We start from the raw sequence: 16,089 nt of genomic DNA on the forward strand, positions 1-16,089 counted from the left end.
GGGGAAGGAACCTCCACCAGGCTCTGCCCACAGCGCAGCTGGGAATCTCTGGGAAGGGAGCCCTGTAGTAGCCAATTTGAGTATTTTCAGAGAATGAAAGCCATCATTAATCAACACATTAATCATTAAAAGAAAACAAAGCAAATTAGGGTACAGAATAAAAGTGCACACATTTTGAAAGCAGAGCATGTCTTTTTTTCCAAGAGTTTTATTTGTGAGTAGAACTTAATGATACAAGAAAGAAAGAAAAATACAGGACTTTATTCTGCCCCCAAGTGTGTAACCATACCATACATGACTACATTTCATATTGTAATACAAAGAACTAAAAGAACAAACTACAAAATTAGAAATTAAGAGTCATTGCATATGTGGTCAAGATAAATGGAGGGACTTCAGTAAAGAACTGAAACATACAGCAATTAGTCATTTAGTTACGACCCTGCAATAAAACACAATTTAGCAAAATAAGTGTTGTTTGCTTCCTAGTGTACAAGGACATACAAGGTTAGAGTAGAAGCTGAAAGCCATTCGTGCCATGCAGTCCTGCCTGAGCGCTGCTGTCCGGGGGCTCCTGCCCAGTACCCGCCTGCTCTGTCCCACACAGGCCCTGTCTCCTTTCCCACGGCACCAGTGGCCACCTCGATACCTCTCTTCTCACTTGAACACTGACAGCTCAATTCCACTTCCAGCTGTTGCCCCTTTGCTGCCCAAAACCAGCCTGAGGCATTGGCACCTCCTTGCCCGACACAGGCCTTGCTCTGCCCATCCAGAGCTGCCTCCAGCCGCTCCATCCGCCCGGCCCTCCGTGCTTTCTGCTGCATGAATATAAGGCATTAGTTCTCTGCTATTTTACCAGTTGCAACATTTAATATTGTCCTAAAAGGTTACATCCATGTTCTGTTGTGTTACAGACACTGGGAGTCAGTGTGTTGCCCTCACCCCCATGGGGTGTTGGGGTTTGCTGCTGTTAAACCCGAAATGCAAATTCTAGAAACCAGAAATGGTCACTGCCGTGCCGGCCCTGGGCCGGGGAACAGCACCCGCTTTCCAGAGAATTCCGCAAGCTTGACCTACCTGATCTTAAATTACTTTTACAATTAGTGATAGACAGAAGCATGGCAATAACTGGGAAACTCAGTGGCAAGAGTGATTTGCCATGCTGCACATTAAACAAACATTTATAGCAAACGGTGAAAATACACCTTTAAGGTTACACAGGATTTCTGTACTTGACTGCTGGCAAAAACAACAAAAAGATTTAAAGAAATGCCAGCTTTTGTAAGTGAAAATATAATTACTATAAAACAAGGTGAAATACTCAGTGTAATGCATTTACATTTTGATCAGTGGGAAGGAACAAACACAAAAGGCTGCACATGGGGTTCATCAACAGCAAGGTTGCATGTGCAACAAAGGGATTTTTAAGAGGATGAAAAAACCTGTGCTAAGGCCCAAAATACACCTGCCCATGCTCCACACCACCAGCTGAAAAACTTCTGAAATGCTTTTACTTCAGTTACTTTTTAACCTTTTCTAACAGCCAAATCACCACATGACTCAGCAAGGCAAGAGCAAAGACAGATTTCCCTTGAACTGTAAATCACTAGAAAGAAAAAAACCAGGCCAAGATCGGGCTCTTTGAACACACAACATGAGCGGAACACACCACAGACATTTCAGTCCTAGACATCAAAGACTGATTTCACCAGCCAGTTATAAAATAAAACAAAGTGAAAAACACCTTCATTTTGTAACAGTAGTGAGAAGGGAGAAAGAGAGGAAGCAATGGAGAGCCTCAAAGCTTGGCCAAAACACAACCTGTACTCACAAGCTTGCAGAAGTTTACATGTCAGTTCAAGAATACACCCCCCTTGAGAACACCACTGCAAAAGCATCCTCTCTAAAAGTTAAAATTCAAGAAATTTACTTGTGACTTGGAACAGAGTATTGGAAAGAACACTTCTTGTGGTAAGCAATGGGCATTTTATTTTTAATTGTGAATTTTTTATATTCTTTTGCAAAGCAGTGCAGGCTTTAAATTAAAAATAGTGAATCAATGCCTTCCCATGGAAGTCATTTATATTTGATTACAAACTAGGGATCAGATCTGTGGCAGCTGCTGAACACACAGGATTAGCACCTTTTTGGACATTAGTTTCTGGTTATAACCCTAAACAATCAAGCCATAACTTGAGGGGCTGGTTGGATTAATTGTGGCATTCATTTACATAGTAAGACAAAACACTCAGTACGATCTGGTACATTCTAGTGGTTAATGGATTTTAAAATATGACAGTGTTTCTGCAGTGGGTTGGCCTTTAGGAGTCACTCTTCTTTTTGCTCTTCTTCAGGAAGGAAGGAGTGCGAAACTTCTTTTTCTTTTTTGATGGGGACTTCCCTGGAGATTCATCACTACCTGCATCAGCAGCTGTCCCCTCCTCAGCTGTTGGTGTTGCTGGCTCTTCAGTGGGTTGGGACTGGGGTTCCTTATTTTCCACTGCAGGTGGTTCCATTTGGCTTTTGGGCACATCTTGATCACATCTCCCTTCCTCCTTTCCTAAGGGAGGGAAGCCGAGTGCTTCCGAAGGCTCATCGGGGGTGAGATCTGGGAGGGTTTGCTTGAAAGTTGCAGCATCACTGTCATCTCTGTAGGTCTGGTCCTGCTGTGTCTCTGGTGGACGGACAGACAGTGACAGTCAGTTTACAAAAGCGTCCCTGGAGCAGGACAAGCGGAGCAAGTGGATGGTGAGCGCGCTCTATAAGAAACTAATATATTTACTTTGCATGAAAGCCTTTGTAATAGGGCTGTTCTCCAGCTTTAGGCACAGAAGAAATAAGATATTCCAAAGTTCTGTTTGTTTTTAAGCTTTTTCACACAACAGATAAAGCTGAGTTGCATCAGCAAGAAAGTAACTGTTTAGACCTTGCTCCTGTTTCACTTGTGACACTTGCAGGCAACACAAGATTTTAGTGCAATAAAGCAGGAATTAAACCTACAGTTTTTACTGGCATTGAGTAGAGTGTTTTGCAATTTCATACCTTTATTCTTATTCCTTTTGGAGAGATAAAACTAATTGCTGATTTGCAGTGATCCCATACATGCAAATCCATTAATTTCTAAATTGTTGGCTTGCCAATTTATAATCTCAATGAAGGGATTTTCGTAATACTCTTCCATGAGATCTAACTGATATTGCTTCAAAATATAATTTCCTATCACAAAGGCTTCACTTTTTTTTGCAAAATATGAGTACATATTATGGATTCCTGTAAGTAAAATCCATGTAGTTTATCAAATTAAATGAGCTCAGCAGGTTATGTGATACAGCTTGTTTTGTTTATTGTATGTGATGTCAACAGCAAAACTCACCCTGTAAAAGGGAACATCAAGAGTCCAGCAGTAACTGTATGTCCAAAGGGGAACTGAACCACTCCTCCCTCAACTGCAACACTTTCCCCACTCACCGCTGTGCTTTAGGGATGTTCTGTTTAAGGCTCCTCTTTGTGCATGGGTTCAACAAGGAGCACTTTGTGGAGCTCCCTGCAATGTTCTCCGTGCACCGCAGCCGAGCAGTGTCCCGTTAGCTGTGTCACATCTATCCCCACTGATGTTACATAAGGAGGAATTTAGAACAAAATCCAGGCCATGCTCATTGTGAGGCACAAATGAAAGGCAACTATTTTTTCCTCCTTTCAAGATCTTGTTTGTTTTAATTTGAAAAGACTGAAGGCTTTCACAAGAATTTACAGAAAATACTTGATACTTTCACATTTTTCCTATAAAAGTGACAGTGTTCTTTTTACTTCTGCCAGATGGGATAAATAATCCTCTGATATATTTTAGACGGCTCTGTTATGTGAATACCTGCTAGGAAACAAACATCTTTTGCCTAGAGCACCATGAACTTCTAATAGGTTAAATAAACACCACACACTAGTATCCAGTGCCAAACACTCGGAATGCACAAGTTAGCAGTTTAAAAGTTATAATGCAGGCAGGATTTAAATCAGAGCAAAAAAGAGAAAGCAGTTATGTACAGTACAAGCTGCCTCCTGAAGCTGTAGTTTAGTCTATGTATGGGAGACACAAATTCATAAGAAACACCAGTTATGATTCTTCACTACCATTACACTGCTTTTGGGTTTCATTTAACTTTTCAGAAATTAACTGAAAACATTGCCGAGCTCTTCTCCCTGGGATCCAGTGATAGGATGTGTGGGAATGGTTCAAAGCTGCACCAGGGGAGGTTCAGACTGGACTTTAGGAAGCATTTCTTTACTGAGAGGGTGGTCAGACATTGGAATAGGCTTCCCACCTACTGAGAGGTGGTCAAGGCCCCAGGCCTATCAGTGTTCAAGAGGCATTAGGACAATTAGCTTTAAGTTTTGGTCAGCCTTGAACTGGGTCAGGCAGTTAGACTAGATGGTCATTGCAGGTCCCTTCCAAGTAAAAAATATTATATTCTATTCATTAGTTGGCCCAATTTTTAGAACAGGCACCATACTGGACTGTCAGGTTTATTTTACTTTTTTAAAATTAAGTTTAAAATAAAGTTTTGAAGTTTTAAAAAAGGGATTAGAAATTCTTCAAATTAAAGAATAGGAAGCTACAGGCATTCAAACAGCATTTGCCAGCTGGCCTGAGGGTTGAATAAATATAAATGAGTTTATAACTCATTAACCCAGGACTGCTATCCTTCCCAGTTTGTCAAGTTCCCATCATCCTTACTAAATGGATTAACGTGATGCTGGAATCAAGCAAACATCTGTTTATCTAGTTTGCTAAGGGCAATATTTTACCAGAATTCGGAAGATTTACGAATTCCACATTCACTAAAGCCAGCACACAATATGTAAACACCCTGCTACTCTACTGGATGGATTTCAGTAATGTAACTAGGAAGATTTAAAAACATATTTCGTGCTGCAAAATCTATTTACAGTTTAAGAACTCAGCATTACCTCAACATTTTAAAAGTTTTTTTAAATAATCATGTTTACATCTGTGCTCTCCCTTTATATATATACTGTGGTTTAAGAGCTTAAAGCATAACATCAATACTGGTGTGTGTTTACAATCACATTATTTATGAAAATAAAGGTTTATGGGGTTTTGGGTTGGTTTTTTTTCAACACAAAGATGTGGACAAACATACAAACTAGGCTATAATTGAGTTAACATAAAACACTTGACTGACTTCAGCTACACTTAAATAGAAAGAATATGATGAATCAAAGTTGAGAAGAGGTTGTATACAGAGAACATTGTCATTCAACAGAACCTTCCCCAACCAAGGTCATCATGGTGTGAACTTCCAGTTACTCTCTAAAATAAGCTTTGTATGTTTGTCCTGGAAAACTTATATAACTAGAGGAGTTTGGAACACAATTCTCTGTACTTTCAAGTTTTAGAACTTTATCAGTAACATCACAGGTGTCTACAATATAGTTTTGACTTTCACACCTATGACAAACACACTGACTTTTGGCTATAACAGGACATACAAACATCCTTATTCCTTTAAAGTATAATCCGAAGGAGCCCCGCAGAGCTAGCCAAAACAGCTGTAGAAGTTGCTGCCACCGAGTACTTGCTGTTATTCCTTGGTTGGAATTTGAATTCCCTACAGTTAACACAAAACATAGGAGTAGTCCCATATCCATTTCCATGCAGAAGTCTGCTGGGTAAATTTAAATCCACATCAGTGGATTTTGCACTGGAATAGATTAGGAACTCTTCCATTTTGTTACCAGGCCCAAGATGCACAGGCAGCAGCAAACAGTTGGGGCAGAAACTCCCAGGGCTGTTTCAGCTATATCTGCCAGACAACTTCAGACTATTCCTTTTTAAATTGAGGAATCGGACACACAGATATGGAAACACGGAGGGTGACTTTCACAGTCTCTCTCACAGGGGGAGTGCGCTTTAACATGAGATCTGCAACTGCCTGGAAGTACATGGAATTGAGAACTAAAGAAATCAACATTTCAACTGAAAAAGCCTGCTTTTTTTAAAAAAAGCAAAGAAACAAAAAAAAACCTTTGTAAACAAAGATGCAAGAGTGAAGCAAAGCACAAAAGCAGGTCAGAGTATGGAATGATACTTACTATGGTAACAGGTATTCTTTAGCATATCCATCTCCTGTTTGTAACGCAGCCACAAGAAGAAAAAAGCACAAGTAGAGAATCTATGCATTCATCACAGCCATTGTGTTACGTTAGAAGAATGGTTGCAACCATTCTTGTAGAAAACAGAATGAGATGAAGTAGTGAATGGCAGACTAACAGACAAGTGATATATCCAATGTACAAGGTAAAGGAAACAAGACAATAATTGGATTACACCTGTTCAAGATTATAATTTTATCCCTTTTTTAGGGAATTATCAACTTTAGCAGCCTGCTCTCATTTTAGTTAAAACTATGACGTAAGGTGAGCAAATAATCAAATTTAGATTCAAACTGAGTAGGAAAAATATTTACTGAGGTGTAATCCAAGTACAATAATGTTTAAGAAATGTGCAACCAGTGAAGATTTACCAAAGCATCTAGATATGTGTCTGGTTCACTATCAGACACTATTTCATTTAGTAAGAGTAATTATCTCACAGAAAATGTACAAAAAGGTAAATCAGTTGAGAAACACCAAGAGATGACAAGGCAATTCTGAAGAGATGGAAATTTGTCTTTATATTAATGCACACTTCTTTATTATTGTAAACAAAACTCCTGTTAGACTCACAGTTCAGTGGAGTATCTTGTAGGTAGTACAACAATGAAATACAAGAAGTCATTTACTGTTATTGGCTTTAGTTCATGTACTCCCATGCATCAGTCACTAAGGATGCAGTTACTGGTTTCCCCGACCCCCACAGCAGCAGAACGTACCTTCCTCTATTTTAATCGGCGTACTGGGAGGAGTGCGAGCTGAAGTGGGGTCAGGGGGGCTTTTCTCTTTCTGTGGCCTGCCATCTTCTGAAGGCTCTGTAGGTGTAGGCAAAGGGAAATTAAAGAGGCAAATAAAACCTCGCAGCATGTGAGAAAAGAAGCGTCCTTTTTCTCCATGCATAAAAGATACCAATACAGTTTTCTGAATCAAAATTCTGCCAGGATATTAAATAATACCAAAACAAGCAAAAGAAAATTAAGCAATAGTTTGATACTAACAAAACTGTTCAAGTCACTGTTGTGCTCTGTAGCTCTTTTTGGAGTTGTTTTTTTTGTTTTTTAGGTTTTTTTTTAAGAGAACATGAATAATGAAATAATTTATGAATTGATTTATCATGCTGTTTAAAAGAAAAGTTGTGAGGAAAAACCACAAGGAAGAATATAAACAAATATGGAGAGGGGGATATATTACCAGACCTACACAATATAACACTCTTTTGCTTGCTTTGTATTGCTGAAATTTGGAGTAAACAAAATTGCATCCCAAAAGAAAAGAAGACTGCACAGATAATCAGAAAAACATGCAGTAATTATATGATTCCAAACAGATTTCACAGTGGTTTGAGTATTTATTAGTAAGGAGGGTCCCCCTTGCTTCCAGCTTTAAATAGCCCTAGATCCAAAGGAAAACATTAATAGAGTACACCATATATTGGGAACAACACTAAAGCATTGTTCTATCCAGTTCACCTACACAATTAAAGTGAAATCAGTCACACAGATGAGAGTCAACTGACAGAATCTCCACATGGTGTAGATAAAGAGGTTGTTCCTTGGATTGCAAGCGCAGCTGTACCCTGTTAGTAATACCTGAGGCCTCAGCCAAAAGGTCAGGATCAGACCTTAATGCTTTGATCACTGCAGTATGAAATTCCTTATGGGAGGACTTCTGCCCATCTGGCTCTTCTCCATTTATATGTGGGATGATTTGCTGCATGGTCTGACAAGAAACCCATGCAGCAGCAAACTGAATGTTATCTAAAGACTTAGACAGTGATGATACGCCACGATCCTGTAAAGTCTTCATATCTGTTCCTTGGAAGGTGTTTGATCTGCCTTTCAAATCCAGGGACTTTTTATCTGACGTGTTTTGCTCACTGATGGTCTGATTTCTAAGCACTGCACTCTGTTCCCCAGCTGGTGTCTGTCTCAATAACACAGTCTCTCCATATTTTGATACCTTATCTAAGAAGGATGCGGCATTGTTACTGAGAGAATAAAGGTATGCAGTTAAACAGGCATGAGAGCACAGCATCCCACCCCACACCACCCAGTACTTCATAAACCAAACACAATGGTTCCTACATTGTTGTCCCAAAAAGCAGCTGTAGGGAACACACACTGCAAAAGAAACAGCACTTCCAGTTCCTGCATCACTCAAATTCAACACACAGCAGCTCACAACACATGAGCATTGTAAGTATCATTCCTTAAAATTATACAAAACTAAAGCAGGAGAACCACTTCAGATGCAGCAATGGCCACTTTTTAGAGCACAAATCTATCATAATTCTAGAATAATTCAAAAAGTCCATTTTGGTAGAAGTCCCCAAGATGTCACACTTCCAAGCAACAATCAAACATTATTCTGTATCTTCTCCATTCAACGTATTTCTCAAATCCACAAATTTCAGTGACTTAGAAACCTGCAGTGTTGCTGCTAGAAAGCACCAGGATTCCCTCACCTTAGCCTAGGTCTAGGGCCAAGGGAAACAAAGCAGAACAAAACCAGTACCAAAACACTTTTTTGACTGAAGTTTCAATCTTTCAGCTTCTTAACAGCAGGAGTAACTGGCCCTACTGCCCAGTTTGTCTATAAGGACAATTTTAGAGTGAGATCTAGGCATTTTACAGAATACACTTAAAACACTTAGATCACACATTTTATCTCTAATATACTTTCCAAATTTCTAATCCACACTGGGAAAACTGAAACTTACAAAAGCTGGGTAATGTATCAATGCCCTTTGCAGGTAACCCACCTTACAATTACTAAGAAACTTGCTGATATTACAGTCTACTGCAGAAAAATACACAGAGAAACCAACCTTCTGGTCCCTTCTGCTTTCTTTCTACTTCCTTGCGATATTCTTCCAGTTCTCGATCAGTGAGTTTATTGAAGGGGTTTGGTCCTGTTGTGCTCACTATGACTTTTGGTTGATATTCTTTCTCAATTATTGCCTTTGATGCAGTCACCAGTTCTCCCTGGCAAAAGAAAATTAAGATACATCTGCAATCAAGCAGAAACTTGCAGAACTCTTAGAGGTATAGAGGCTACAAAGCAACCAAAAACAAAACAAAAATATAACCTGGAAAATGCTACTTTTTCCTCTTTTAGATTAAAAAAAAAAATCTATTACAGATTTTTTTTTTTATTTGATTCACGGGAGGTTAATATAAAGGAGAAAACAGGTCTCCAGCAGGGAATATCCACCATTAAGCAGTAAATCAAACAGCAGCCAAATAGCCTAACTGAATTATATCTGAGGTTACAAAAGTATATCAAGTTTCCTTTCTCTCCACACAAAAGAAACATGACACCTGGCCCACCTGCATGGCAGTCTGGGCACAGAATACTTATAAAGGGTCAAGAACTCAGCTCACAGGTATTTTTGTTTCTGGGTTTGTTTTTGGGTTTTTTTTTGGTTTTTATTTTTATTATTATTTTGCTTTGGGTTTTTGTTTTGCTTTGTATTTTTTTAATAGCAGAAAAGCTTAGCAGCTACTACATAACACCTAACAGATGTTATAGTAAAAAGCCATCTTGTATATGTTCTGTATACACCAGATTAACAGCTGATTACAAGCCATTTTTAAGTAATTAAGGTTAACTGTAATCTGATACAAGTTAGCATATTTAAATCTATAACATTTGTCATATAAGCCAGATAAAAAGTTATACAAATAAAAATACAACATTAGCAGTTCTAGGTACAGTAAGTTCCAGTGGACAAAAGCAGCTGCATCAGAGATTCTGTAATGTTAACGTTTTCAGTTTTTCTTCTCTAATCCTATAGCAAAGACTACAGCCACTGGCTTTTCATTGTCTCAGGTACAGAAAATGCTTGCCTGGAGATAGCTGCTCTATCTCTCAAGTGACTTGTCTAAGCATTTGGTTTTTTCCATTGGAGATACAAAACTCTGACACTAGTCTGGAAATGACTGATGTGTGACCTGTGCCCCATGTCATGGTGACATCCAAACTGTCTTCATTGTCGAAGAAAGGTATTTCAACTCCATTACCCAATAGATATGGGCTACTGATTGACCCAGGTCTCCATATTCAAATGTTGTCTGTACCAATATTTAGAAGAAAGCATTAGAAAGCGCAGTTCAAAAATATGCAGTGCCTGAACAGGGAGACAAACAATCCATCCCATGTCTACACTTCATGGACAAGCACAGGATGGCCACTGTAAAACTGATGATGAAATTAGACAGAATGCTGTTTTGGATGGCAAGAGCTGCTTTGGACAAGTTGTCAGCACCAAAGAGGTGACAGACAAGAATGTCTGGATGGAACGAGGGCAAGAGCAGTTCTGAAAGCCTAATGGGAGATCTCCAGAAATCTGGGCTAGAGCAATCCAGGAAGCTAAGATGGGTGTTAGAATCTATGCTGCTCGTCAGGAAGCAAACACCAGCTAGAAGTACCAAAGAACAAACCATGTAACAATAAATCTTCACTGTTAAGACCCTGAAAGGAACTGCAGGACAAAAACATCTCTAAAATATTACAGATCGCTTCCATTTCTCCATAAAATAAGAAGAAATTTCATTTTATATATGTATATATATATATGTCAGTAGAATATCAAAAGCCTTTTCTCAACTATATCCATGAAGCACTGATTTCATAGTAACAGCTTTCCTCAGAAGATAATGCATAAAAGGGTCAGATAAACATCAACCTTTGTACAAACCCTATTTGTTTTGTAGGAAATTCAAAACGCCCCTAAAACTACAGGTCTCAGCTTTCTCTGACAGAAAACTGATGCCCATGGAAATTTTTTATTTCCCTTTCTATCTCTGCCCACACTTCAAACTAAGTCCATAGTTTTAACCGAAACAGCATAAGTAGCAGGACCTTGTAAAGCACTGATCTCAGGCAGAGTTTCTAGAGTTTTCTGGGATTACAAAATTCAAGAGAGGAACAAGACACACAGTACCCATTAGTATCCCTGGAATTTCTAAGAATCTTTGAATGTTACAAGTTAAATCCAGAGTCACTGGGTAGAATAACTTCTAATGAAACAGAATCTTACTGAATGCCTGTTGGTTTAATCGTGATAAACAGCAAGACAGGCAGTTTGTAGATGCCTGGTGCGCTGGCATGACATGGCAGTATCTTTGTTAAATACTAGGAATAAAAGCAGCAAATCAAGCTTACCACGTTTATTAAATTAAAAAAAAAAAAAAAAAAGAAACCAAAATGAAACCCTCACAAAAGACACCCACAATCAATGCAAACAGTATTTGCACTTGCTGAGTAGCTTTGACCCAAGAGAAGTAGCATTGAAAAGATCAGAGGCAACGACACTGGATCATAAAAGCAGAAAAATTATACAAGAGACCAGAAAGGAAAACTTTCTAACTGCTGCAAGCTGATTTCAGATTAACATATCCAGTTTTATTCAGTATCAATAACATGGAAGCAGTTCAAAGGCCACTGATGAAAATGATACTGGTAGAGGGACTGAGTCTATGTGAGAAATAAATTATAGTAGTATGTTAGTAAGTCCTGCAATGTGATTATTCTAAATCATGTAGAATTCAAGAAGCAGATATATTTTACTTCACAGAATAGGCCACACAGCAGTATTCTATGAATTCAAATAAAAATATACAACACAAAACGAAACATGAGACAGAAAGAAAACAAGTGTAAAGGACTAAAAAGACAGTACAGAACACATTTCCAATTGTTAAATGTGACACTAAAATAGACAAGACTTTGCAGAGCTATCAACCTGACCATTCCATTCAGAAATTCCTAAGAATGTTCAGAACAACTGAACAAGAAAATTGGTCTGGAATTAACTTTCAGTATTAAAGAGCCTGTAGAGACAGAATAAATTCCCATAGACTCACACTCTGTTTCAACATAAGATGACATGAAAAAAATTAATGTTCTAGTGATCTCATCTGGAGTATGTTGATACTAGTACTGCTTTGATGATGATTCTGAAAGTACTTAGATGACTATTTGAAATTTGATTGCATGTGTATGCACCCAAATATCAACGGCATTTTCTCCACTGTAAGAAACACTGGATAGATTATATTAACGAAGAGAATGCATTTTCACTCTGTAAGGGCATACATTCCCACAGACACAAAGGGAAAGTCATTGATAGCTAATGATACACAATGTACCTTCATATTAAATATGGACCTCATACTTCCTACATGAAAATTTTAGATAATCAAGTCATTTTGAAACTTCTACACTAAAGCTGGCTTTCAGAGAAAAATTCAAAACTGACCATTATTTAACAGGCAAGCACTTCACCTTGTTCTCAGGGATAAATATGACCAAAACTGACACTTTATATATGCCAATTCTTCTCTCAATCAGACAGTGGGTTCATAATAATTGTCTAAGTTAACAATTGCTCCTAACGCAATCTGATATCAATGCAGTGCCTTTATCCAGAACACCAAGATTCCTGAGGTACTGTTCATGTAGAACCTGACACTCAAACTCAGTGCCACCTCTGGGGCAGCACTGAGAGGGTCTGCATTACAAACAAAGCCATTGAATTTCCATTCTAAAGGAAGAGACACAAAATGGGTGAATCCCCTTCTATTTAAAATTACTGAAAATTCATGTGAATTTATTTTATTTAATATGAGACTGCAGAATGGTTGTTGGTAAGAATAACCAACATTCCCTGTCAATCAGCCAGGACTGCAGCAGAAGCTTGGTTAACCAAGTCTGAACAGGAATAAAACTACGTGATGGACAAGGAGGTTGTGTTGCAACATGGCCAGGTCTTCTCAGAACATGGATAAAGCAAGCAACAAGGCAAAATGGAGTATTCACTGCTGCAGCTGTAGGCACAAGAGCTCAAAGCAGTACATGCATACTGTATACAAGGAAGGATTTTTTCATCCAAAATAGTGTGCATTAGTATTTGATATAAATCTCAATGCTAACTGAAAATGTAATACATTGTGTTACTTCAATTACATGAAACTTTTTACATAAACTGTCATTAAGTGTCAAAGAATTTGTCAGCTGAGAACTTGTAATTATCTGGTACCTAAAAGTCCCTAAGTCCTTGATGTACAGGATTCTTTGGTTTCATTGAAATTTTCAGGTGAGGTTTATGTGGGCATCATAAGATTGCTTACACTTCCTTTGTTCCACAAAACATGATTGTTTTATGGCAGAATCTTTCTAGGAAATTTCTCTAGTGGTTTTTTTTGTTGCTGTTAACTTTTGGTTCATTGGATTTTCTGGTTTGGGTATCATTTTTTTCAAAGGAGGTTGTTTGGTTTGGGAGTGGTTTTTGTTTGTTTTGATTTTGTTTCTTGGGTTGTTCTTTTTTTTTCCCCAAACAGGAAATTATTAAGCATTCAGGTCACAATCCATATTAAAATAATAAAGATTATTACATAAGCCACTTCTATTTCATAATCACTCCTGTAATTTATATTGTGATCTAATTTTACACACTATTTCAGGCAGAAAGCACTTTCATGACACCACAAAAAACTGAAACAAATAATTTGGACATCCAAACCCTAACATGACACTACTGGAAAAATCACATAACCAATAGACCATTTGTTGGTTCGCTGCCATCTCTGAAAATGCATGTTAACTATCTGACTACTTTTATAGCAAACTTATGTCATTGTTTGACAATAACACTTGAAATATATCACTGATAAAAAACCACCTGTGTTGAGATAATTATCATAAAAATAGTTTTTCACTTTGAAGGTATTATTAAGTAGAAAATAAAAGCCATGCACTGCCTGGAAGAATTTGGCTTTACTGTATTTTTCATCTTAAATGCAGAAATGGTGTTTTATTATTTTTCCTTTAGGAATATGGACCAAAAAAAACTGCAATGTGAAAAATATGACTATCATGATTCAAGTATCTATAACACAAACTGGCTCATTACACTAAAAAGTGTTATAAAACCACAAGGTTTCCAACAATGGTGTAATTTAAAGTATTCTGGTTTTTTTCATACAAAAGCTATTCTGATAATGAGGTGTTTAGGCATGACCTAAAACCAAGATTTAAGAATCTTTTAGGTAAAATACTGGAGCAGAGGAGGCACTGATGCTTCACACTGTGCTTCCACACTAGATATGCTCTAAGAAACTTTATTTGCAGTGTGCAGCTGCTCCATTCAGTCAGCCCCAAGGACTGCCCACCCAACATGCCCACACCTCTTGAACTGATTCTGTATTTAACATATATCATGGAAGCACAAACATGAATAAAAGTGTGAAAGCCAATCGATTTTGCAAGTGTGGGGCATTACTTAGCAACTCCTGTAGATAACTGCAGGAAGTTTTAAGGCAGCCAGGCGTCTAGCACTCTGGGATCAAGAGTTGACAGTGTTTGTCATGTAACACACAGAGTATGTGGTATCCTCAGAACTACACTGATGTGATCAGGCCAAGATTAAGCTAACTAAATTGATCTCAAATTAGAATAATTCAACACTAACAGCATGCATACAGAAACCCTCTATATGCAGAACCTGATCAGCACCTTAACATCAGAAGTGTTTCCTCACCAGCTTCTACAGACAAAGACCAAGATCCTTAAGACACTCTTAACAGGGTAACGTAACTGTTTGCATCATCGCATATACATGATTTGAAGATCCATCTATTTTCATTTTTTAGAATTTTTTAGCCAAATAATTTCTAACAGAGGAAAAAGGTCAGGGTAAGGAGAGGTTAAATGAAGGGTGAACAACAGTATTTAGAGCAGTATGACAGGGCAGTACCTTTCTAACAGACAGAGATTTAGCGGGACTAAAGGCCTGCTCTGTGAGATCGAGCCCTTCAATAGATTCCGTACAGTCTGAGAGGGGAGCATCCTGCAACAGTAAATTGAGTAAACAGAGCAAACCGAGCCCGGGCTTTAAAACATCAACCGAAAGCATTGTGATGCTTGCTAAAAACATGCAAAGAAACAGTAACTGGTAGATGAAACTGCATATGAGAATGAATTGACATGCACACAATATGACACCCAACATGAATAATGCTGTGGTCATGATAAGACTCACCAAACTTTAAAAAGTATATCAGAAAATACTTATCTGGGGCAGTTGAAAGCACTTGGATATAAAAAGTTTTATTCAGCTATACAGTATAACTGTACAGCTCTAATTCTTACTTTAAGCTATGATTTACAGTCTTTTGTATATCCAGATATACTGCTTTTAAGTTTCATTGAAGTAATAGCTTTTTTCCCAAACTGCTCTTCAAATAAAATATTATGAAGCATGAAAACCCATATTTAACACAAAACACTACTGCCCCACAGTGAGCCTGCTGTGCCCAGTATTAATCTTTCAAGAGACATAAATTCAGAAATCAAACAAACAAAAAGCTGTCACAAAGCCCAACTAGTTTTGAACAAGAATCTAACCCATATAAATAAGGCTTCTGAATTTCATGCATTACATTCAGCAAAAAAACCAAGAAGCATCCTCCACAGACATGCTTGGGCCACATGGCTGAAGCCTCTAAATTTCTGACCCTGAGCACTCTTGCAAAGACAGTGGTATTACCTCTAAGACTTACCTTATAAACAGTTACTCTCTGCCAATTAAAGAATAATTTCACAGTGATATATCAGGTGAAAGCAGAGGATATTGTAGATTAAGCTAACAGTTTTAGGAATTTAATACTCTCACCTGTACAAGGCTCCTGTCCACAACTACCCCAGAAAGAACCTGTGACTGAGGGCCCGCTGTTTTAATATCTTGCAAATTTTGCTCTCGGATCTGTAAAGGAAAACATCAGAATGAACAACAGAAAAAAGTTCACCACATTTTTGTATTTGAAAAAGGGGTGAGTGAACCTGCCAACAGGCAACACCCAGTGCTGATTGCTGTGGCCATATAAAGCCACATAAAGAGCTTATAAACACCACCTG

General features: G+C 38.1%; 1 protein-coding gene across 16 annotated transcripts in view; it reads right to left on the reverse strand.

The window, feature by feature from the left end:
- Positions 1-172: 172 nt before the first annotated feature.
- Positions 173-16,089, reverse strand: part of ADD1 (adducin 1) — a 63,266-nt gene continuing 47,349 nt past the window's right edge. For 5 of the 16 annotated variants that reach the window (XM_069014570.1, XM_069014564.1, XM_069014565.1 and 2 more), the window contains exons 12-17: positions 15,848-15,937; positions 14,930-15,022; positions 8,999-9,155; positions 7,761-8,135; positions 6,891-6,986; positions 173-2,674 (exon numbers count right to left, since the gene is read on the reverse strand). In XM_069014570.1, the coding sequence (XP_068870671.1) occupies positions 2,322-2,674; positions 6,891-6,986; positions 7,761-8,135; positions 8,999-9,155; positions 14,930-15,022; positions 15,848-15,937 (1,164 nt within the window). In that variant the 3' untranslated portion in view covers positions 173-2,321. Of the gene's footprint in view, positions 2,675-6,110; positions 6,146-6,890; positions 6,987-7,760; positions 8,136-8,998; positions 9,156-14,929; positions 15,023-15,847; positions 15,938-16,089 lie in introns of those variants that run through there. The other 11 variants (XM_069014571.1, XM_069014568.1, XM_069014575.1 and 8 more) reach the window with 6 other exon arrangements.

Source organism: Aphelocoma coerulescens, chromosome 4 (assembly GCF_041296385.1).
Source record: "Aphelocoma coerulescens isolate FSJ_1873_10779 chromosome 4, UR_Acoe_1.0, whole genome shotgun sequence".
NCBI lineage: Eukaryota > Metazoa > Chordata > Aves > Passeriformes > Corvidae > Aphelocoma > Aphelocoma coerulescens.